Source organism: Culex pipiens, chromosome 2 (assembly GCF_016801865.2).
Source record: "Culex pipiens pallens isolate TS chromosome 2, TS_CPP_V2, whole genome shotgun sequence".
Lineage (NCBI taxonomy): Eukaryota > Metazoa > Arthropoda > Insecta > Diptera > Culicidae > Culex > Culex pipiens.
Genome location: NC_068938.1, coordinates 88,306,197 through 88,328,420, shown reverse-complemented (window position 1 = coordinate 88,328,420; position 22,224 = coordinate 88,306,197). Strand labels below are relative to the sequence as shown.

Sequence of the window (22,224 nt, the reverse complement as noted above, 5' to 3'; positions counted from 1 at the left end):
ACAAAAAACACGAACACGAACACGATCGAATGTGAAACTTGGGGTCTGAGATTTCAAAAATAAAGGTGTCCACGTGGTTTAATTCTGGAGTTTTTTTTGAAAAGGTCCAATAAACCAAATTTTCAGTTTTTGCTTTTTGGGTGTCTTTTAATACCTCTGACTCAAGGCGGTTCCAAAAACACCCAAAAAGCAAAAATTGGAAATTTGGTTTATTGGACCTTTTCAAAAAAACTCCAGATATCTTCTTTTTGTTTTGTTGCATAAACTCATATTTCTGGAGCAACATTTGAAAGGGGCGGTACGACATTGCTCTTAAAGGCCGTAAGAGCAATGTCGTACCGCCCCTTGCAAATATTGCTCCAGATTTCATCGCTAACATTTCAAATAGCGCTATGTCTTATGAAAATGCTAGTTAAATCAAGCTTTTCGAAATGTGAGTGGAGATTTAACCGATTTATGGTACACTCAAACCCCGATGGTTTGACACCAACTGTTATCAAACGAACGGGGTCACTTTTTAGTTTGACACCCCTTTTACACGGAGTTCACACACACACTATCAAACGTTTGTTTTGACAGTGTGCGTGAGTGCCGTGTAAAAAGTAACAGTTCGTCACTTTTTAGTTTGACTTTGACCAACCAACGGGGTACAAACTAAAAAAGTGTCAAACGAAAAAATGACCAACCACCGGGGGTTGAGTGTAATATTTGGTCTCAGTTTTACACATCCCAGTTTTACACATTTGCTGTCACACGCAAAAATACCCTTTTGGGTTTTCTGACATCTATCGAACTCCACACGTTTCGACCTTGACTGCGTTCGACCTTTTAATACCAACGCCTGTTGACAGGCGCACGTGCGTGTGTTGATAAACAATCCGAACCGGCGATTATCTGTGATTACCGATCATGCCGAGGATTTGAAAATCTATTTTTTAAATCGATATTTAAATAAATTTACCAAATCAAGGTGGGTAGAAATCATGGTGCTGATACAAAACACTCTTCTTGGTTCTGCTCGCAAGGTAAGTCATAAAGGCCTCGTCTGTTCTTAATTTTAACTTGAAATCGCTTCTCCAGAAAATCCGCACCTACCTCAAGGGAAAATTCCTGGACACACTACGTCTGTCGCTGCGCGGCGGCCACGGTGGCAATGGACTGCCCAAGTACGGCGGAGTTGGCGGCCAGGGTGGGGCCGTTTACTTTCAGGCCAAGGAGGGTACTACGCTGAAGGACGTCCTGCACAAATATCCCGGCAAGCGGGTGCTGGCCGGGAACGGCGAGGAAAGCAGCAAGGTTCGCATTCTGGGCCGCCGAGGGGGGGACCGGGCGGTTGAGGTTCCGGTGGGGATTCGGGTGCTTGAGGAGGGTGGGGAGCTGGTGGCGGAACTGGACGAGGAGGGCAAGACTTGTCTGGCTGCTGGGGGTGGGAGCGGTGGATGTTCGGGGAATTCCTTCCTTGGCAAGCCGGGTCAGACGCGGATGGTGACGTTGGACTTGAAGTTGATCGCGGATGTTGGGCTGGTCGGGTTCCCGAATGCGGGGAAGAGCACCCTGGTGAAGGCACTGTCCAACGCGACGCCCAAAATAGCTTCTTATCCTTGTGAGATTTTGTTGAATTTTGCCTTTTCTAGTATTTTCATTGATTTATACCTTCCAGTCACTACAATTCGACCTCAAATTGGAACGATAGAGTACGACGACTACCGGCAGGTCACGATCGCCGATTTGCCCGGGTTGATTGAGGGCGCGCACGCCAATTTCGGAATGGGTCACAAATTTCTGAAGCACGTGGAGCGAACGCGACTACTGCTTATCATCGTGGACATTTTCGGCTTCCAGCTGAGCCAAAGCCACCGCAAGCGAAACTGTCTGGAGAATATCTACGCGCTGAATCGAGAGCTGGAGCTGTACGACAAAACGCTGCTGGAAAAGCCGTGCGTTCTGTTGGTGAACAAAATGGACAAGGAGGGAGCGATCGACGAGATCTGTAAATACGATAAATACTTTGGAGATCTTCAAGGTAACCACAAGCTTTAGTATTCACCTAACAGTTACAAGATCAACACATTCGTTTCGTTATGCAGATGGTCTCAAACACTGTCCGGAGGAGCTGGTCCCGAGGCAGCTGATCAACCTGGAGCGAGTCATTCCGATATCGGCCAAAAGTGTCACCGAGATCGATAAGGTTAAGCGGGCGATTCGCGAAGTGCTGGACGAGAAGGCCGAGGAGAAGCTGCGTGAGCAGGAGGCAGCGAAAACTGTTGACGACGATTCCGAGACCAGACGGGACCAGCAGCTGCGGGGGAAACTGCGCGAGCAAGGTCCGAGGATAGGCTGATGTGTTGGATAGTTTGGAGTTAGGTAGGTACCTTAGTAAATATGAATATTATTCAAAATTGTCTTATTTTTATGCCAAGGGTTTGAAGAATTCCGTAAAAACTATATTATAACCATCCAAACTGGCCACTCCGGATCTGGTGATAGAGGGTCACTGAATTGGGAAATTTTCAAGGTGGTTTGGCTTGATAATGAGGGTGCGCTAAAGTGGGAAAATAAAGTAATTTCGATTGTAGAAGGTATTGTTTCGATTTGCAACATATTGAACCAGCTTTTGGGGACGTACCTGAAACATCGCCGAACGGGTTTCTCAAGAGATACATCTATCCTTTTCCTTTTTCAAATTCTCATATGTATGTGGAGTTTATTTTTAAAATCGAATAAACCAAATTTCAGTTATTGCTTTTGGGGTGTTTTTTAATACCCCTGGCTCAAGGCGGTTTCAAACACACCCAAAAGGCAAAACTGGAAATTTGGTTTTAAATTTTTAAATATTTTGATTCACTGTTTCTTTTTTATTTGAAATTATTTTTTTTAAATTCAATTGTAGCATCAAAATTATAATTTTTGCTGCTCGAAACTTTCATCATTTAGAATTTAAGTTTTTTTTTGTATTTTGAACTTCCATTTTTTTTTCGTTATGAATTTGATTTTTTGAATATCAGATTTTTTATTTTTTGGATTTTAAATTGTTGAGTTCTCTGAATTTTTAAATTGTAGATTTTTAAGAATTTTCTAACTATTTTTTTGTTGTCATAAAATATTGAAAAAATAGTATTTTTGTTTGTATTTTTAATTTGAATAAAAAATTTTGGGTTTTCTCTCTAATTTACCTCATTTCGAGCAAAAAACAAAATCCATTACCTATTAAAATTCGGAATTATTAGGATTTTCAGAATTTTCAAAGTTATTGATACATTTGTGATTTTCAGTCGCATTGAAATAAGCAAATCCAATTTTTTTATTGTTTGAAATAAGTGTTCTTTACTGTTGATAGTAATTTTAGGAATGATCCTCAATCGAACATTCACGAAGAATTGTGCTAACGTCGATGAAATCAATATAATTCTGCTGTTTGGGTCCAATATAAAATTAATCAATTATTTAAAAAAATATTATATTTAAAATCTTCAAATTATTTTTTAATTTTTAAAAAGGACACAATTTGTTAAATTTTGTCTGAAAAAAAAAAAGTTTTCAAAGACCTCCAAAAAATATTTTCCAAAATAATCTTTTAATTTCAGTTGTTATTTTTTTAAATTAAATTTTTTTGCGGTGCGCAGATTTTTTTTAAATTTTTAACTTTTAGATTCTAAATTTTTAAGCTTTAAAATGTTAGAATTTCTATTTAGATTTTTAAACTTTTAGATGTTGGGACCATTTATAAACCAGGTGGACACCTTAAAAAAATTCTGACCCTGATAAAATTAAATCACACATCTGAAAGAATTCTATATGCATGGCTCATATAACACTGACCTACAAAAAATGACAAAAATGACTACGCAGGCTCAACTCGAGGGGAAGCATAAAGTTTGGGGTCCCCAGAATCACGTGCATTTTGATTTTTTTCAAAAATAGTTTGTCTGGGCCGAATGATTTTTCTCCAAAGTTTGTATGGAAAATTAGGGCGGTTCGTCGCTCTTGCATAAAACCCAAAAATTGCATGCAATATGTAGGATAACCGAACCGCACTAATTCTCCATACAAACTTTGGAGAAAAATCATTCGGCCCAGACAAACTATTTTTGAAAAAAAAAAATCAATATGCACGTGATTCTTGGGACCAGTTGATAGCTTCGAAATTTGTAATAGCATTTCAAAAAAATGAAAAAAAAGATATTATTTTTAAATCCAAAAATTTAAAAATATTTAAAAAATCAAAAAAATATAAAAATTTCAAAAAAAATAATAGCGAGTCCACGAGCAAAGCCTAACTATTTCGCATTGCGGTAAGGTCCAATCTGCCTGAAATTTTCAGAGGTTGTCTATACATATAAAACTATCATCTGGCCAAAATTTGAGTACTCGAAGTCAACGGGAAGTGGGGCAAATCGGGACACAAAGTCAAACGTCAAAAATCTTAAAAATGCAAAATTAAATTAAATTTCAAAATTCAAAATACATCTGAAAGGACTTGAAAAATGCAACAACATGCAGGGTATAGCATCCGAATTGGTTAAATTTAATATTTTTTAAATTTAATAATTTTTTGAAGTTTCTGTCCCTCGACTCTGACCAAAATATTTAAGTATTGACGAAAATTTTATTTTTTGCGAAAAATTACTTTTTTGCGGTGCTGTACATTGGAATTTCATAAAAATACAAAACATTTTTAAACAAGCTCAAACATGCTAAATATGATTATCAATGCAGAAAAATGCATTTTAGATTATTTTCAGTTGATTAGACTTATATTTTCATGGAAATTTTGAAATTTTCTGGAAAAATATTTTTTTTGTCCTCTGATTTTCAGACAAATTTTGAAATGGGGTGGGGGGGGGGGGGCGACATAAACTTTCAAAAATATTTGCAACGCCCTCTTGTCATTTTAGTTAAAAAAAAAACCAGGATTTTCAAACTCACATAAATAAGTGTTCCATCCAGATATCAACTCGATTTGACCTGCAGCTTGTAGGGGACATCTGAGACTACCATCTTTGATTTTGAAGGGTTTAAATAGATAAAAAAAAATTTATGTCATGTTTCTATTGTAAAATTGTCTCGTTATCGAAATTTAACAAAAAATTGGATTTAAAAAAAATTAGCATTAAAATCTTCAAAACTTTTAAAAATTGAAAAATTAAAACTAGGGTATTTTAACCATTAGTGGACCCCCTAGTAGAGCCGAAGCACATTTTTCACAAATTTTCAATATTTTAAGCACTTTTTCATAACCCTTTGTACACAACAATGAAATCTGAAGTCTTTTGAACAATTTTGACTATTTGTTTCATCAGTTATTCGTTTTTGAGCAGAAAAAAAAGTTTTTTTTGCCTTGTTATGGACCCCCTTTTCCTATAGTGGACCCGGGTCCATAATCCGATTGTGGACCCGGGTCCACTATAGGCAAACTGTTATTTTTATACCAAATTTAACCGATTTTTGATGTTTTGATGCATGGTGTAGGTCTAATGATAGATATAATGAATAAAATATGATTTTTGTTCACTTTTCATTATAAACAAATATGTTTTGTTAACACATTTGGGCCTTAAACAACAAAAAACCTAACAGACATTTAAACACATTTATTTCCGAAAAAGATCAGAGAAAACGTCTCAAAAACCACTGTAAACATAAAAATAATTAAAAAAAAGTAATCTTGATGCATTTTTTTCCATATTAATTATATAAATGGTTGACCGAAACTAAATAATAGATTTGTTTACAGTTGCTGATAAAACCACGCATGTTTATTAAAAAAAATGTTTTGTTATTGATTTATTATTATAAAATATCATTTCATACTGCAATTATGATGCTTCAGTTAAGTACAATTAACTATAGTTTTGATTAAGAGGCAGTATTTGTAGATTCTGCTCGGTTTGTTCTAGAGGTCGTATCGAGGTGCTCCGATTTGGATGAAACTTTCAGGGTTTGTTTGTCTATACATGAGATGAACCAATGCCAAATATGAGCCCTCTACGACAAAAGGAAATGGGGTAAAACGGGCATTGAAGTTTGAGGTCCAAAAAACATGAAAAATCTTAAAATTGCTCGCATTTCCGTAAAAATTCATCAATTCCAACTCTCTTAGATGCATTCGAAGGGTCTTTTGAAGCACTTCAAAATGGGCCATAGACATCCAGGATTGGTTTGACTTTTTCTCATAGCTTTTACAAATAACTGTTAAAAATTGATTTTTTTTTTAAACCTTAATATCTTTTTGCAACAGCCTCCAACACCCATACTCCTGTAGGTCAAAAGATAGGGAATTTCATGGACTATAAGCCTACGGTATTAACTTTTTGGCCAATCGCAGTTTTTCTCATAGTTTTTCGATTTTTCTATAACAAACATTTTACAACGTTAGTTTTTGCCCTGTAGGCCGTCATAGCGGCACTTTTTGGTCTCAATTTTGTCATATTCGGAATCCTCGGACAATTTCACGTAAGTTAGAAGTATTGGAGTTGTAAATTTGATTTCAAAAATAATTAAATAAAACATTATTGAAAAAAGAAAAAGATATTATTCACCCTGTGATCAATACGTCAAATCGACGTCGTCGTGCTATCTTGTCGCACCCGCCATTTTGACGTTCCGAGAAAAACGCGTTTTAATGTTTGACCTTGAATATTCAAAAACGAGAGCACGCAATGTAAACAATAACAAACACGTTTTGTTTAGCTCACCATTCTGTGCATTGTCCCAAAGTTTGGTTGAAGTTGGTTGCTGGAGTCCCGAGTTATAATTACAAATGTTTACGGTAGTCTAGCTTGTACGTGCGACAAACGCATCCTGACTTTCCTGGCCTGAAATCCCTTTGGCCTTTTGTCGCACTTACATAAATTTTCATGAAGTGACAAGATAGCACGACAAGATTGAAACATCTTTTATATGTAAAGTGACAAAAATGCACGGAGTTTTTTCGGTTTTTGTTGAATATCTCAGGATAGAAATCGAATTTTGGGGATCTGTGAAGGTCAAAAGGTGAGGCATTGTGAGCTGCACAAAATGGCGTTCTTAACTCAATTTGGCCCAAAATGCACGTACGACAAGTTAGCACGATGGCGACGAAATGCTGTATCAAGTAGGCGAATATACGTTTAACCCCTAATCCGACAAAATGTAAAAAAATATTTTAATTCATTCTAAATGGATTTTTTTCCAATAAAATTTACAACTCCAATAATTCTTACTTACGTAAAATTGTCCGAGGATTCCGAATATGACAAAATTGATACCAAAAAATGACGCTAAGACGGTCGGTCTACAGGGCAAAAACTAACGTTGTTAAATGTTTGTTATAGAAAAATCAAAAAACTATGAGAAAAACTGCGATTGGCCAAAAAGTTAATACCGTAGGCTTATAGTTCATGAAATTCCCTAACTTTTGACCTATGGGAGTATGGGTGTTGGAGGCTGTTGCAAAAAGTTATTAGGGTTTTAAAAAAATCAATTTTTAACAGTTATTTGCAAAAGCTATGAGAAAAAGTCAAACCAATTCTGGATGTCTATAGCACATTTTGAAGGGCTTCAAAAGACCATTCGAATGCATCTAAGAGAGTTGGAATTGATAAATTTTTACGGAAATGCGAGCAATTTTAAGATTTTTCATGTTTTTTGGACCTCAAACTTCAAAGCCCATTTTACCCCACTTCCCTTTGTCGTAGAGGGCTCATATTTGGCATGAGTTCATCTCATGTATAGATAAACAAACCCTGAAAGTTTCATCCAAATCGGAGCACCTCGATACAACCTGTTTCACATCGGTGAAAAACTCGCTCTTAATTATAAATTCTTACGGCTTCAGCATTATTGGTACTTTTAACATGAAAACAGCTATATTTATACTCATAATTGAAAAAATATGCGTTTAGGTTGATAACAACAAGCATTTATTGTATGTTTTAGAGAAACTTTTGCTTGAATACACAGTTTTCATCATTTTTGAAGGTTTAATTAACAGGGGTCCACTTTTGGAAAAGTTTGGATTTTCATTGTCCTATATTGGACCCCCATAATTTTTGCTAGAAAATTGCATTTCTTCGCTTTATTTTAGTAAATATCCTTAAACTTACATTACTTCGTCTTTCTGAAGTTAAATAATCAGTCAAAAAATGATTAGATGGTTAATTTAATCATAAAATATAAATGCAGTTTTGTTGTGAAAATGCTAGTGGCCATGGCTGATTTCAGATGTCGAACTCAAAACACTTATTTTGGTGAAAAGGGCAATTCAATGTCAGTCAACATTGTTTTAAATGATGCTGAACATGCCAAATAAATGATTTGTAGACAACAACACGCTTGAAAGGGTCGCACAGTGGGCAAAAACGGGTGAAAAAACGGATCTTTTGATGCCGTCAGTTTCTGCCTGTCAAAAGTATCATTTTTAATGTAAAAAATTACGAGGAATCGATTGGTGGTACTCCCATTAGCGGCAAATGACGGAAAGTGGTCCATTTTACCCCATTTTGCCTTTTTTAGGGTGTTTTTCTCGAATATCTTCAACTGCCGTAGTTTGCCGCACCTCTAAAGTATCTTATTTTATGTAAAAAATCACGAGAAATCGATTGGTGACACTCTCAATAGCGGCAAATGACGGCAAGGGCCCATTTTTCCCCATTTACCCCTTATTTATGTGTTTTTCATTAATATCTTGAATTACTGTAGTTTCCTGTAGTTTTAAAGCATGTTATTTTATGTAGAAAATCGCGAAAAATCGATTTGTCACATTTTCATTGGCGGCAAATGACAGCATGGGCCCATTTTGCCCCGGTTACCCCATTTTATGTGTTTTTCGCGAATATCTTTAATTGCCATTGTTTTTACATTTTGAAAGTATACTATTTTATGTAAAAAATCACGAGAAATCGATTGGTGACACTCCCATTGGTGGCAATTGTCAGCAAGGGCCCATTTCGCCCCATTTAACCCCTTTCTAATGTGTTTTTCGAAAATACCTTGAAATTACATTATTTCTTACAGTTTCAACGTATATTATTTTATGTAGAAAATCACGAGGAATCGATTGGTGGTGTTCTCATAAACGAAAAACGACGGCAAAGGCTCGTTTTGCCCCATTTACCCCATTTTATGTATTTTCTTTAATATCTTGAATTGCCGTGGTTTTCCAAACTTTAAATAAATGTTATTTTATGCAGAAAATCACGAGGAATCGATTGAGATCACTCTAATTAGCGGCAAATGGCGACAAGGGCCTATTTTTCCCATTTCATGTGTTTTTAGTCAATATATTATATCCTTGGATGGCCCACCTCTTACCCATACACAGTTTTTGTAGCATGGAAGATTTACGAGCAGATATCTTTCGATAATTCGTCGTTCGTGTTATGAGAGTGTCCTTTAATCTTAACTCTACTTCCGTGTATGCCCATCCTTATCTCTCGTATCTAATCTCAAGGCGCTCTTACAAATCCTATTTCGAGTCTTTTTATCAATCAGATTGCAGCACTTTATCCATTTAGGGTATTGGAACCATTTGCTATTCCACACGCATATGAGCACATAGGGTTAAACCGCGCCCAGATTCGCGTTACTTTTGATCAGGTTTATCATATGCGGCCCAAAGTGATCCCATGCGAATGCGTACCGATAATGAAGATGGCCGACTGTCATAACGTGCTCTTCCTCACAGTATCATCGTGGGTCACTTCTACTCCAACGGCCGTTGCCGTACAAACTCCTTGCAGGTCCGTTTGAACTCGTTTATATTGCTCGTCATCTTTGCTGCCTCTGGAAGCTGGTTGTATAGTTTAAAACCTTTGTAAAACAACGAGTTCTGCGTACACGCCTTCCTCCAAATCTGCAATCTGATATCGTCAGCTCCTCTAGTGTCGTGCTCATGGATATCCCTTCCGCATACCATGGCTTCCGTCAAGTATTGTGGTGCCATCCTTTCCTTCACACGAAAAACAAAGACAAGTGTGTTGTATTCGATCCGTTGCTTCACCGACATCCACTGCAAACATTCCAGCATGCTCCGTCTCGGTGTCAGTCTATCACATCTAAGGATGAGCCGCATGATTTTGCTCTGGAGAACTTGCATCCTCTTCAGTTGCCGCTGTGTTGCCAAGAACAAGATCGATGAGCAGTAGTCGAAGTGCGGGGCGATCAGCGAGTTGTACAACTGAACCTTTGTCTCTGCTGTCAAGTAACGATTAATCCGACACAAGACGCCAAACTTCCGCGCTGCCTTCCGAATGGTGTAGTCAATGTGCTCGTTGAAATTCAGCTTTTCATCCAGCATGACCCCGAGGTATTTCATCGTAGTTACCCGCTCCACGCTTCCACCATCCATCTGTACACACCTTCTACACTCGTTGGTCTGCCGTGTCGTCACCACCATGCACTTTGTCTTTGCAATGTTCAGCTGCAGCTTCTTCCACTTCAACCATTCTGAGAACCGGCCCAACTCTTCGTTCATGACATCAAAACATTCATCGAAACTGTCACCAACCACAAACAGGACCGTGTCATCGGCGAACAGGTTCACCTGTACTCTCTTCAGCGCTTGTTTGATGTCGTTTATGTAGAGGATAAATAATAGTGGCCCTAGCACGCTTCCTTGCGGAACACCGAGGTCCACTGCTGTTTCCGCTGAGACTGCGTCGTTGTACCTCGTGACCTGCTTCCGGTTTTCTAGGTAACTGCCGAACCATTTCAAGACCGTTCCGCGAATCCCGCTTTTCCTCAGCACACTTAACAATTTAGTCCGGTCAATGGTTTCGAACGCCCGCTTCAAGTCTACGAAGACTGACAGAACAATGTTTCCTTTTTCGATACACTGCTTCCACTTCAGCAACAGGAGATTCAGGGCCGACTCGCACGAATGATGTTTTCGGAAGCCGGATTGCTCTTTCAGCAGAACACCCGTTCGGTCTATGAACGCCGCCAGTTGTTCCTTCACGATCGTTTCCATTACCTTCTCATACAGCGGCAGCATGTTGATAGGTCTGTGATCTTCAGGTTTCTTGGATTTTGGAATTTTCGGGATGGGAATTACCAAGGTCTTTTTCCATGCGTCCGGGAATTCACCTCGTGACAGCGATTTGTTGACGATGTCCAGTAAGTCCACAGCAACAACGTCCAAAGCGTCCACCATTACCCGTTTCGTGACGTTTTCAACACCAGCACAATCCTTCAGTGATCGTACCGTTTCCTTAAGCTTGCTCATTGTTATTGGGTGAAACTCACACAACAGCTCCTCCGGTTCCGTCCCTCCTTCTTCAGGCGTAAACGTCGTTGCTGGAATCCCTGCATTTATCTCCTCCACACTCCGCACAAAGAAGTTATTGAGAAGCCTTGCCGTTTCCGCATCTCCCCGTGGCTTTCCAAACACTATCTCCATCGGCGGTTGACCGCCTGGCTGGATCAGCGATTTCAAACACCGCCAAAGCTTCTTTGAATCTCCGCCGCAGCTCCTTATTTCTTCGTTGACCGATGAGTTCTTTGATGTGCGAATTTGTTTAACGTAGCGGTTTCTGCTAATCTTGTACATATCCGGCCGCCTTGGTGACTTTATACTTCCGGTAGGCGTTATCTCTCAATGTTTTCAGCGTTCTAAGGTGATCACCATACCAGTCGTTCGGGTTTGCACGTTCGTCAACGCGGACGTCAACGAGGCTTCCAACTGCTGCTACCATTACTGTATCAAACTGCTCTCCCGCTGTGTTAAACGTGTCGTGATTTCCAATACAGTTTACAAGAATGTTACTGTAGTATGCACAGTACGTTCAAGATATTCACGAAAAACATCTCAAGAGGGAGTAAATGGGGTAAAATGGGCCCTTGTCGCCATTTGCCGCAATTTAGAGTGTTCTAAATCGATTCCTCGTGATTTTCTGCATAAAATAACATTTATTTAAAGTTTGGAAAACCACGGCAATTAAAGAAAATAGATAAAATGGGGTGAATGGGGTAAAACGAGCCTTTGCCGTCGTTTGCCGCTTATGAGAACGCCGCCAATCGATTCCTCGTGATTTTCTACATAAAATAATATACGTTGAAACTGTAAGAAATAATGTAATTTCAAGGTATTTTCGAAAAATACATTAGAAAGGGGTTAAATGGGGCGAAATGGGCCCTTGCTGACATTTGCCACCAATAAAAATGTCACAAATCGATTCCTCGCGATTTTCTACATAAAATAACATACTTTAAAACTACAGGAAACTACAGTAATTCAAGATATTAATGAAAAACACATAAATAAGGGGTAAATGGGGCAAAATGGGCCCTTGCCGTCATTTTCCGCTATGGAGAGTATCACCAATCGATTTCTCGTGATGTTTTACATAAAATAAGATACTTTAGAAGTGCGGCAAACTACGGCAGTTGAAGATATTCGAGAAAAACACCCTAAAAAAGGCAAAATGGGGTAAAATGGACCACTTTCCGTCATTTGCCGCTAATGAGAGTACCACCAATCGATTCCTCGTAATTTTTTACATTAAAAATGATACTTTTGACAGGCAGAAACTGACGGCATCAAAAGATCCGTTTTTTCACCCGTTTTTGCCCACTGTGGGTCGCTTCAGAGGGTCCACTATAGGAAAGGGGTCCACTAATGGATAACGTACCCTAAAACAAATTTAAAACTTTCAAAATCTTTAAAATTTTAAAATGTAAAAAAACATAAAAAAACTTTCAAAAAAAATAAAAAAATTAAAAAAACATAAATGAAAAAAAATCAAGACTTTCAAAAAAAATTTTAAAAATTCAAAAAAATCATTTTTTTTTTAAATTAAAAGAGTTGATTTTTTTTTTTAAATTAAGAGTTGAATTTTTTAAAAAAATTAAAGGAGTTGAAATTTTCAAAAAAATAAATTCATATTTAAAAAAAATTGATTTATTTTAAATTTTTTGATGGTAGATCGAGAATTGTCGATGGTAAGTCGTAATCTTACTATCGAGAAATCTCGATCGTGAGTCGAGAAATTACTATCTAAATATTTCGATCGACAAATAATCCCAAATGTTTACATTTTGGTTTCGTGCCCTAATGAAATGTTTTGCCCGAAGTGGTTTCTCTGGTTAAAGGCAAATCCCCCACAAAATCTTAGGCAAGGCCACAAAAAATAAATAAAACAAAATAAAACATGCATTTTTAAGTAGTTTTATTTATTTATTAAATTTTGTCTTCTATTCTCGCAACTTACAAATGAAAAACATAGAATCATTATCCTCTCGCCACCACTCCCAACCTGTCATTTGCACCGCCCTCACAGGCTCTGCATCAGCCCCAGGATGTAACTGCCCAGGTCCTCGTCCTGGTTGACCCACGAAACCGAACAGATCTTGTGCGGTGGCGGCCCGCCGGATGTGGTTGCCGCCTGCGGGCCCGCCGTCACCGCCCCAGCCGCCTCCTCACTCTCGATCTTGATGTTGACGGACTCGACGTTGATGGAGCCGTTGTCGGCCATCGTGACGGTCCAGCCGGAGAGGCGCTCGTTCAGCAGGTTGTACAGCTTCTCGATGGTGCGGGGCGTCGGGCCGGGGTCGTCGATTTTGACCTTGGAAATGAATCTGCGTGGGAGGAGAAATGTGATGAGATGTTGTGAAATGTTTTGTTGTTGGTGGAAGTTGTGCGAACCTGATCACGTGACGGTTGATGCCACACTCGTTGAAGATTTCGTCGATGGACATGAGCGAGATTTTGTTGTCCTTCATGACGAGCAGTCCGTGGACGATCCGCCGCCGTTTGGGATCTGGCGGTTCGGCGTTGTACTTTTTCGCTTCGTCCTTGAGGATGGAGAGCGAGGCCTCGACGGGGATTTTGATGGGTGTGGTGATGACGCACGTTTCGCCGTTGGCCGGAGTGAAGCAATCGATGTGGAACTCTTCGCGGATTTTGTCCTTGAGGAACTCCATCTTGACGGCCTCGCCGTGGACGAGCATCACGTTTTTGGGCTCGCAATACTGAATCAACTGCATGATGCCTTTAGCGTCGGCGTGCGCGCTGAAGCTCATGTACTCGACGGACATTTTGACCTCGACGACCTGGCGGTTTTCGAACTCGACCTTCTTTGCGCCGCCGAGGATTTTGTGGCCGACGGTGCCCTGCACGCAGTAGCCCGGCATGATGACCATGTTGTTTTCGTTGGGAGCCCATTTTTTGAAGATTTGCAGCGAGAGGCCAGCGTGGAGCATTCCCGGCGTGGCGAACACGACCATCGCGCCCGGATTGTCGATGTAACCCTTGTCGAAGGGCTTTATGTGCTTGAAGTCGAACATGTTGCGCTGCACGAACGTCTTGCGGATCTTCTGGTTGGTCCAGGTGATGAACATCTTGTAGTAGTTGTTGGCCTTTTCCGTGAGCCCAACGGCGAAGTAAACCGGATATTTGAGATTCATCCTTTCCCAGTAGGTCTCTAAAAGGATGCACAGCTCCTGGGCTCGACCCAGAGCAAATACCGGAATAAGCACCTTGCCCCCCTTTGCCACGCACTCGTGCACCTTCTTCAGGAAGTCTCGCTCGCGGCACCGCTTCGAGTCACGAATCGTCGTCGCGTACGTGCTCTCCGTAATCAGCAGATCCGGTTTGCACTTGTCAATCCAGGCCGCCCCCAAGTGCCGATCCGGTGTCATGTTGTAATCCCCGGTGTAGACCACCGACTGTGAGCCCACCCGGATCCAGAACATGGCCGCCCCCAGGACGTGACCCGCGTAGTACGCCTTAATCTCCAGCTCGCTGTCCACCATGACGCTCTGGTGCAACGTCACGGCCACCACCTTCTTCATGCAGTCTTTGATCATCTGCGTGGTGAAGAAATTGCTTTCGCCCTTTCGCTCAACCGCCACCTTCCGCATGTCCTCCAACAGAATCGGCGCGATGGCCTTCGTCGGATGGGTCATGTAGATCGGCCCGGTGTACCCGACCATCTCCGTCATGTACGGCAACGCGCCGCAATGATCCAGATGAAAGTGCGAAATGATCACGCAATCGATGTGGTTCGTAATTGGTCCCTCCGGCACGATAAACGAAAAGTCCGGGAACCGACGCTCGTCGTTGTAGCCCATGTGCATGCCGCAGTCCAGCATGATGTTCTTGCCGCCCATCGACAGCAGGATGCAGCTGCGGCCCACATCCTGGCCGGCCCCGAGCGGCGTTATTTTGATGTCCGGCATTCCGCCGAACCGCACGCACTCTCCAAAACAAAACGAGCCACCCCCGAAGAGAGTGGAAAAGTACTGGCTCAAAAAACCCCCCTTTTTTGTGGAAAGGGGAGGAGGACACAAGTGGGAGGGCGCAAAAAACGAAACTTGTAAACACAGAACCGCCGAGAGAGCGAGAACGAAGGTTTGCGGTGGTTCTAAACGACTGGCGCGACACAAACTGCGATTCTGATGGCAAGAGAGGTGGCACCGTCGCGACGCGGATTACGGAATGAGATGGGAGAGAAGGCGCAGAACTGTCATCGTTGCAACTGTCAGATTTTGGTCCCGATAGGATGCACCCACCGGCGAGTTGGTCCCACTTTTTGTTGTAAGCTTACAGAAGCAGTGATTTTTGTAAAACCAAAAAAAATACTGTTCTATGTATGACGATAAAAAACGTTATTTAATCCACCTTTAGGTGGTTGATGTCTTCCTCACATTCATAAAGTCAATACATTCAGTAAAAATAGCAACATTCCCCCTTAACATGTTTAACAAATCAACTTTATCATTTCTTTTGATAGGGTTCGCAGACCTTCAATATTTCTGGCTCATCGGCAAGGTCTGATAAAAAAACCTTTTCAACGATAGTTCGCATGGAAGATTCAGACAATATTTCCAATATTTCTATCACAAGATCTGAAATACGGCCTCCAGAGAGTGTATAAATAACACTTAGGTGCTAATATCTTTTGATAGGGTTGTCAGATCTTCGATGTTTTAGGCTCATTTGAAAGGTCTTTCGTTTATCTAACTAACGACGGGTCGCATAAGGGACCCAGACATCATTTTCATTGAAATATCTGAGATATGGCCTTGGTATAAAAAAACACTTAAGTGTTAATAACTTGTGATAGGGTTGTCAGATCCTTGATGTTCTAGGCTCATTTGGATGGTCTTTCTATTATCTAACTAACAAAAGGTCGCATGATGGACCCGGACATCATTTTCATTGAAATATCTGAGATCCGGCCTCCAAAAAGTGTATAAATAACACTTAAGTTCTAATAACTTTTGATAGGATTGTCAAATCTTCAATGTTTTGGGCTCATTGGAATGGTCTTTTAATACCTTTCTGAAATTGTATAACATGATAGGTTTTCTTGCAAAAACCACCCTTTTTACAATCTTCCGGACATAAGCCAAAATCGTTTTTTAAGCATGACTTTTGAAGTACTTAACTAAACTTGCTGATTTTAAATAGTGACCTATGGGACCCCAAGATGGATCGAATGAGACTAATACGGTAAAAATCCGTGCATCCAGTCCGGAGATAATCGAGTGACAATTTTTTTGTCCACTCACCTAGACACATCCACACAGACATTTGCTCAGAACATGATTCTGAGTCGATATGTATACGTGAAGATGGGTCTATGAGGTCAAATTAATAAGTTTATTTTCCGAGTGATTTAATAGACTTTCCTCAGTAAGGTGAGGAAGGCTAAAAACGAAGTCTGGAGTTTCTTTTTAAAAGGTCCAATAACCAAATTTCCAGTTTTTGCTTTTTGGGTGTTTTTGAAACCGCCTTGAGTCAGGGGTATCAAAAAACACCCAAAAAGCAAAAACTAAAAATTTGATTTATTGAACCTTTCAAAAAAAAAAAAAAAACTCCAGAAGTTGACTTTATAGCTGTCGGCCACCATTGCTAGCACCAACCACTAGTGTCTTCCTTTAATCTACAAGGACTTCGCCGCCCTGGGCTCCTAAGTGTACGAGAGTACGGTTTCTTATCAAGTACGTACAATGCTTTAAGGACATGTTACTGTACGATCCGGAATCAAAAACGTAAATAAAATTCCGAATACGTATATGCGCAAGTTCTTCCTCGCCCGCCAAAACACAATAGATTAACACTGGAACGTCCAACGCATGTCAAACTTACACGGACGCCCAAGCCTCCCAAGAAAGTTGTAACGGTAACTTAATTCACTGGTTCTCGAGCATAACGCAACCAATCGCACAGCATAACTCATGATCATCCGCTTACAAAGCGGACAGCGTAACCATTCAGTTACGCCCCCATTCTTTTAACGACCTTTGGATACTGAATCGAAATACCGACCAGTGACTATACGATATACCGAAGCAGATTTGGTTTGATACTTTTTTTTATCTTTGTCTGTGCCAAATGCAGGGAGAGCATAATGACCGCATAAAGGATTTCAAGTGTGCAGTTATGATTTGCAAGGGTGGAGAATTTGGTGCAAAGTGTACAATATTAAATTTAATAACGAACTATTGTTAAAACATTTTAATGACTGAGTAACTAAAAAAGTGGCAAAAGAAAAAGTGACTTACCACCGGGGGTTGAGACATGAGACATTTATGCGAATAGGGACAGTTTGATAATCCTTTAAGAGGCAATATTTGTAAAAATTGCTCGGTTTGTTCTAGAGGTCGTATCGAGGTGCTCCGATTTGGATGAAATTTTCAGCGTTTGTTTGTCTATGCATTAGATGAACTCATGCCAAATATGAGCCCTCTACGACAAAGGGAAGTGGGGTAAAACGGGCTTTGAAGTTTGAGGTCAAAAAAACATACAGACTCTTAAAATTGCTCGCATTTCCGTAAAACTTCATCAATTTCAACTCTCTTAGATGCATTCGAAAGGTCTTTTGAAGCATTTCAAAATGTGCCATAGACATCCAGGATTGGTTTGATTTTTTCTCTTAGCTTTTGCAAATTACTGTCAAAAATAGATTTTTTAGATAGGCAATTTCATGGACTATAAGCCTACGGTTTTAGCTTTTTGACCAATAGTAGTTTTTCTCATAGTTTTTCGATTTTTCTACAACAAACATTTAACAACGTTAGTTTTTGTCCTGTAGGCCTCCATAGCGGTACTTTTTGGTCTCAATTTTGTCATATTCACGTAAGTTAGCAGTATTGGAATTGTAATCTTGATTTAAAAAATAATTAAATAAAATATTTTTGAAAAAAGAAATAGATTTTATTTACTCTATGATCAATACGTCAAATGCTGTATCAAGTAGGCGAAAACCTGTTTTACCCCTAATCCGACAAATTGTTGAAAAATATTTTAATTCATCCTAAATGGCAATTTTTCCAATCAAATTTACAACACCAATACTGAGCATGAGCATGAGCATGAGCATGAGAGACCACCCATGGTTGTCCTTCTCCGTTGCTGAACAGGACCGTAATATCCCACCAGCACAACTGGTCACACGCTTCAACGATCAAATGATGTTTCCCTTATCAACAGCATGCATGAATGCGCTGAAAAGATAAAACATCACGATCATCAAAACTAGAGCCGGTGCGAATAGGAAACAGTCGTTGGCCACCAACGGCGCCCGCCATGTCAGTTTGTAGATCTCGAGGGAATGGGACGGGAATGTTAGTTAGCACAGGCTGCTACCAAGGGTGGGTTCTATACGATATCCACACCCCCGCGTGTGCCGGAAAACTACTTCTACTTGGGATTTTGTTAGTGGGGAAGGGTAATGGCCAGGATTCATCATAGAGGATGATGATGTGGCCCAATAATCAATGAATTTTGTTGAATAGGGTGATGTATTATGTATTCTCAAGGCAAACAATCGGATGATGCGGATGAGACCGTTCCCGGTTATTTGGTGTTGAGTTTAACATAAATGATTCAATCTTAGACAGCCGGCTGTGGAAAGATAGAATCAAAATTATGTGTGATTAAAAGGTGAAATATTAAACTCAGCGTAACATATTTACGTAGAGTTGCCCTGAGACTATTTATACTTTTAAATTATTATAAGATGAGCGACCAATTAATGACTGAAGAGTTATGATGTTATCTGAAGGACTTGAACAATCGCGTTGAAACAATATTTGTCGTCGTGATTCGCGGGAAACGAATGGTCGAATTGAATGATAATTTATATTTTGCTGACGCAATTTAAAAAGAATCTTCCCGTGAAACAATTGCAAATCATAGAACAAAGAAATCCGACTGTGATGTGTATCAAATACATGACTAACGAGAAAAACACACCGACGACAATGGACGAAAACGGAACGCGAAAAAAATGCGTCCCGACGGACAGGCACCTCGAAACGAACTGGCTCAGCTCTGCTGTCATCATGACAACCAGAGCTAGCCGCACCTTCACACACACACACGCAAGAACTCACCCGAAATACACACCGACGACGATCGACGAAAACGGAACGCGAAAAATATGCGTCCCGACGGACAGGCATCGCGAAACGAACTCTCATCCTAAATGGCAATTTTTCCAATCAAATTTACAACACCAATACTTCTAATTTACGTGAAATTGTCCGAGGATTCCGAATATGACAAAATTGAGACCAAAAAGTGCCGCTATGGAGGCCTACAGGACAAAAACTAACGTTGTAAAATGTTTGTTGTAGAAAAATCGAAAAACTATGAGAAAAACTACTATTGGCCTAAAAGTTAACACCGTAGGCTTATAGTCCATGAAATTGCCTATCTTTTGACCTATGGGAGTATGGGTGTTGGAGGCTGTTGGAAAAAGATATTAAGGTTTTAAAAAATTTTTGACAGTAATTTGCAAAAGCTAAGAGAAAAAGTCAAACCAATCCTGGATGTCTATGGCACATTTTGAAGTGCTTCAAAAGACCTTTCGAATGCATCTAAGAGAGTTGGAATTGATGAAGTTTTACGGAAATGCGAGCAATTTTAAGATTTTTTATGTGTTTTTGACCTCAAACTTCAAAGCCCGTTTTACCTCACTTCCCTTTGTCGTAGAGGGCTCATATTTGGCATGAGTTCATCTCATGCATAGACAAACAAACGCTGAAAGTTTCATCCAAATCGGAGCACCTCGATACGACCTGTTACACATTGGTGAAAAACTCGCTCTTAATTATAATTTTAGAAAAAACTTTAAATTCAAAATTTTAAGCTCTCTAAATTTTGAACTAAAATAAAGGATTTTTTTTTCAGAACCCCCCTAACCAGTGGGTACAACTCGACCCAGTTATCACTCGAAACGTCAAAACAATTCTTTAAAAAAATATTGACGTGGATTTCGACTGCTCGCTGCTCCGATTCCCGGACGACACGAAGCAGAGAAGAAAAAAAGCGGTGTATTTAAGCTAGTTTCCGGCCGTTCAACCGATGAACTTCCTCAAAAGTGGCCTCCAGACGGTGCTGGGTACGCAGGAGCCCGGCACCGCACCCAGCGGCGCGGAAACCGTCGAAAGGCTGGTGGAGCGGGTCAGCTCGTCGACGCTGCTGGACGACCGCCGGGACGCTTGCCGTGCGTTGAAAGCGCTGTCCAAGAAGTACCGGGTCGAGGTCGGAGCGCAGGGCATGCCGGCGCTGCTGCAGGTCATGGAGATGGACCGGGCCGATGCGGAGATCGTGGGGTACTGCTTGGACACGCTGTGTCACGTCACGTCGCCGGAGCAGTTCGAGGAGGAGTCGGAGAATCCCACGGTGACGGTCAACATTGGGGAGCAGTTTACGGAGATGTTTATAAAGGCGAGCGAGAATGTGGGGTTGGTGCTGAACTGCTTGGAGGAGTACGATTTTAGGGTGCGTTGGTCGGCGATTAAGCTGTTGACCAGTTTGCTGGCGAATAAACCGAAGGAGATTCAGGAGATTGTGCTGGTTAGTCCGATGGGGGTTTCTAAATTGATGGATTTGCTGATTGATAGTCGGGAGGTGATACGGAATGATGCGTTGCTGCTGTTGATTCAGCTGACGAAGGGGAATGCGAATATCCAGAAGATTGTGGCGTTTGAGAACGCGTTTGATCGGTTGTTTGATGTGATTAAGGAGGAGGGATGTTCCGATGGTGGCATTGTTGTGGAAGACTGTTTGATTTTGATGCTTAATTTGCTGAAGAACAACCCGAGTAATCAACAGTTCTTTAAAGAGGGATCCTATATTCAGCGCTTGGCCCCGATGTTTGTGATTCCACCGGAGCAGGAAGAAATTGGGATGACTCCGCAGAAGGTGTCCAATTTGCTGTGCATGTTGCAAATAGTTCGTTCGTTGGTTAGTCCCTTGAATCCTCAGCACGTGATTTCTTCCTGTCAGAAAACGATGCGCAGTTCTGGCCTATTGGAAGCCCTCTGCAACATCCTGATGGGCAGTGGAGTGTCGCCGGATATTCTGACCGAGACTATTAGCACCGTGGCCGAGGTGATCCGCGGCGATCTGAACAACCAAGAGTACTTCAACTCAGTGTTGGCTCCCAGCAATCCACCCAGACCGGCTCTGATCGTGCTGCTGATGTCGATGGTCAACGAAAAGCAACCGCTGCCGTTGCGTTGCGCGGTTCTTTACTGCTTCCAGAGCTTCCTGTATCGCAACGAAGCCGGCCAGAACGCTCTGGTTCAAACGTTGCTACCTTCCACCGCCCAGGTGTCCTCGCTAACATCCGGACAGCTGCTCTGCGGCGGACTTTTCAGCTCCGATCCGCTCTCAAACTGGTTCTCGGCGGTTTCGCTGGCGCACGGCCTCCTCGAGAACCCAGCCCAAAAGGAGCAACTGCTGCGCGTTCTGCTCGCCCTCGTCGGCAGCACTCCGGTTTCGCTCCTGCAGCAGTGCACCCAGCTTCTCCAGCAGGCCAACTGCAAGTTCCAAAGCAAGGTCGCCCTGCTGATGCTGCTCTCCGTTTGGCTCAGCCACTGCCAGCTGGCGGTCAAAACATTCCTGACGGCGCCCGGAAGTGTCGCCTATTTGATCGCGCAAATATCGGCCAACGAGCACGACGACAACGAGTACCTCATCCAGGGGCTGTGCGCCTTCGTGATGGGCATCTGCATTCAGTTCAACGACAACAGTGTTCAGGGCAGTCAGCGCGAGGATCTGTGCCAGCTGCTGATCAAGCGCATCGGGCTGGAGGTGTACAGCGCGAAGCTGGGCGAAGTGTCCAAGCACGAGAATTACAGCCGATCGGCGAAGCAGCCCCAAATTAGGATACGGTCCAGCTCGGATTTGCTGCTGGATTACGAGTTTTGTAAGCTGTTCAAGGCGCTGGAATGTGAGTTTTTTCAGCTACTTTAGACTTTAGATTTTTTAATGATTTTAACTATTTG

At 41.2% G+C, this 22,224-nt stretch overlaps 3 protein-coding genes across 4 annotated transcripts in view; 2 read left to right on the top strand and 1 right to left on the bottom strand.

Moving 5' to 3' along the window:
• Positions 1-863: 863 nt before the first annotated feature.
• On the top strand, positions 864-20,255 carry LOC120422901 (GTP-binding protein 10 homolog). 2 transcript variants are annotated; one of them, XM_039586465.2, is made up of 5 exons: positions 864-1,025; positions 1,081-1,603; positions 1,661-2,023; positions 2,088-2,364; positions 20,120-20,255. In XM_039586465.2, exons 1-4 carry the CDS (start codon positions 984-986, stop codon positions 2,339-2,341), a joined length of 1,182 nt encoding a protein of 393 aa, XP_039442399.1. In that variant the 5' UTR covers positions 864-983; the 3' UTR covers positions 2,342-2,364; positions 20,120-20,255. The 2 variants fall into 2 exon arrangements, with proteins under 2 accessions (XP_039442399.1, XP_052563172.1); XM_052707212.1 differs by lacking the exon at positions 20,120-20,255 and having other exon boundaries at positions 2,088-2,571.
• LOC120422900 (integrator complex subunit 11) lies at positions 13,129-15,419 on the bottom strand. The gene is made up of 2 exons (XM_039586464.2): positions 13,622-15,419; positions 13,129-13,554 (listed from the first exon to the last, which is right to left on the bottom strand). Exons 1-2 carry the CDS (start codon positions 15,154-15,156, stop codon positions 13,251-13,253), a joined length of 1,839 nt encoding a protein of 612 aa, XP_039442398.1. The 5' UTR covers positions 15,157-15,419; the 3' UTR covers positions 13,129-13,250.
• Positions 20,174-22,224, top strand: part of LOC120422899 (general vesicular transport factor p115) — a 2,982-nt gene continuing 931 nt past the window's right edge. The window contains exon 1 of the mRNA XM_039586463.2: positions 20,174-22,169. Coding sequence (XP_039442397.1) covers positions 20,294-22,169 — 1,876 coding nt within the window. The 5' untranslated portion in view covers positions 20,174-20,293. The remainder of the gene's footprint in view (positions 22,170-22,224) is intronic.

What these genes read in the sequence shown, in the direction of transcription:
- LOC120422901 (XM_039586465.2), top strand. Translation starts at nt 984, where the DNA reads ATGGTGCTGATACAAAACACTCTTCTTGGTTCTGCTCGCAAG. An exon ending in TTCTTGGTTCTGCTCGCAAG is followed by an intron (nt 1,026 to 1,080) that starts GTAAGTCATAAA and finishes TCGCTTCTCCAG; the next exon opens with AAAATCCGCACCTACCTCAA. An exon ending in ATACTTTGGAGATCTTCAAG is followed by an intron (nt 2,024 to 2,087) that starts GTAACCACAAGC and finishes TTCGTTATGCAG; the next exon opens with ATGGTCTCAAACACTGTCCG.
- LOC120422900 (XM_039586464.2), bottom strand. Translation starts at nt 15,156, where the DNA reads ATGCCGGACATCAAAATAACGCCGCTCGGGGCCGGCCAGGATGTGGGC. An exon ending in ATCAACCGTCACGTGATCAG is followed by an intron (nt 13,555 to 13,621) that starts GTTCGCACAACT and finishes CCTCCCACGCAG; the next exon opens with ATTCATTTCCAAGGTCAAAA.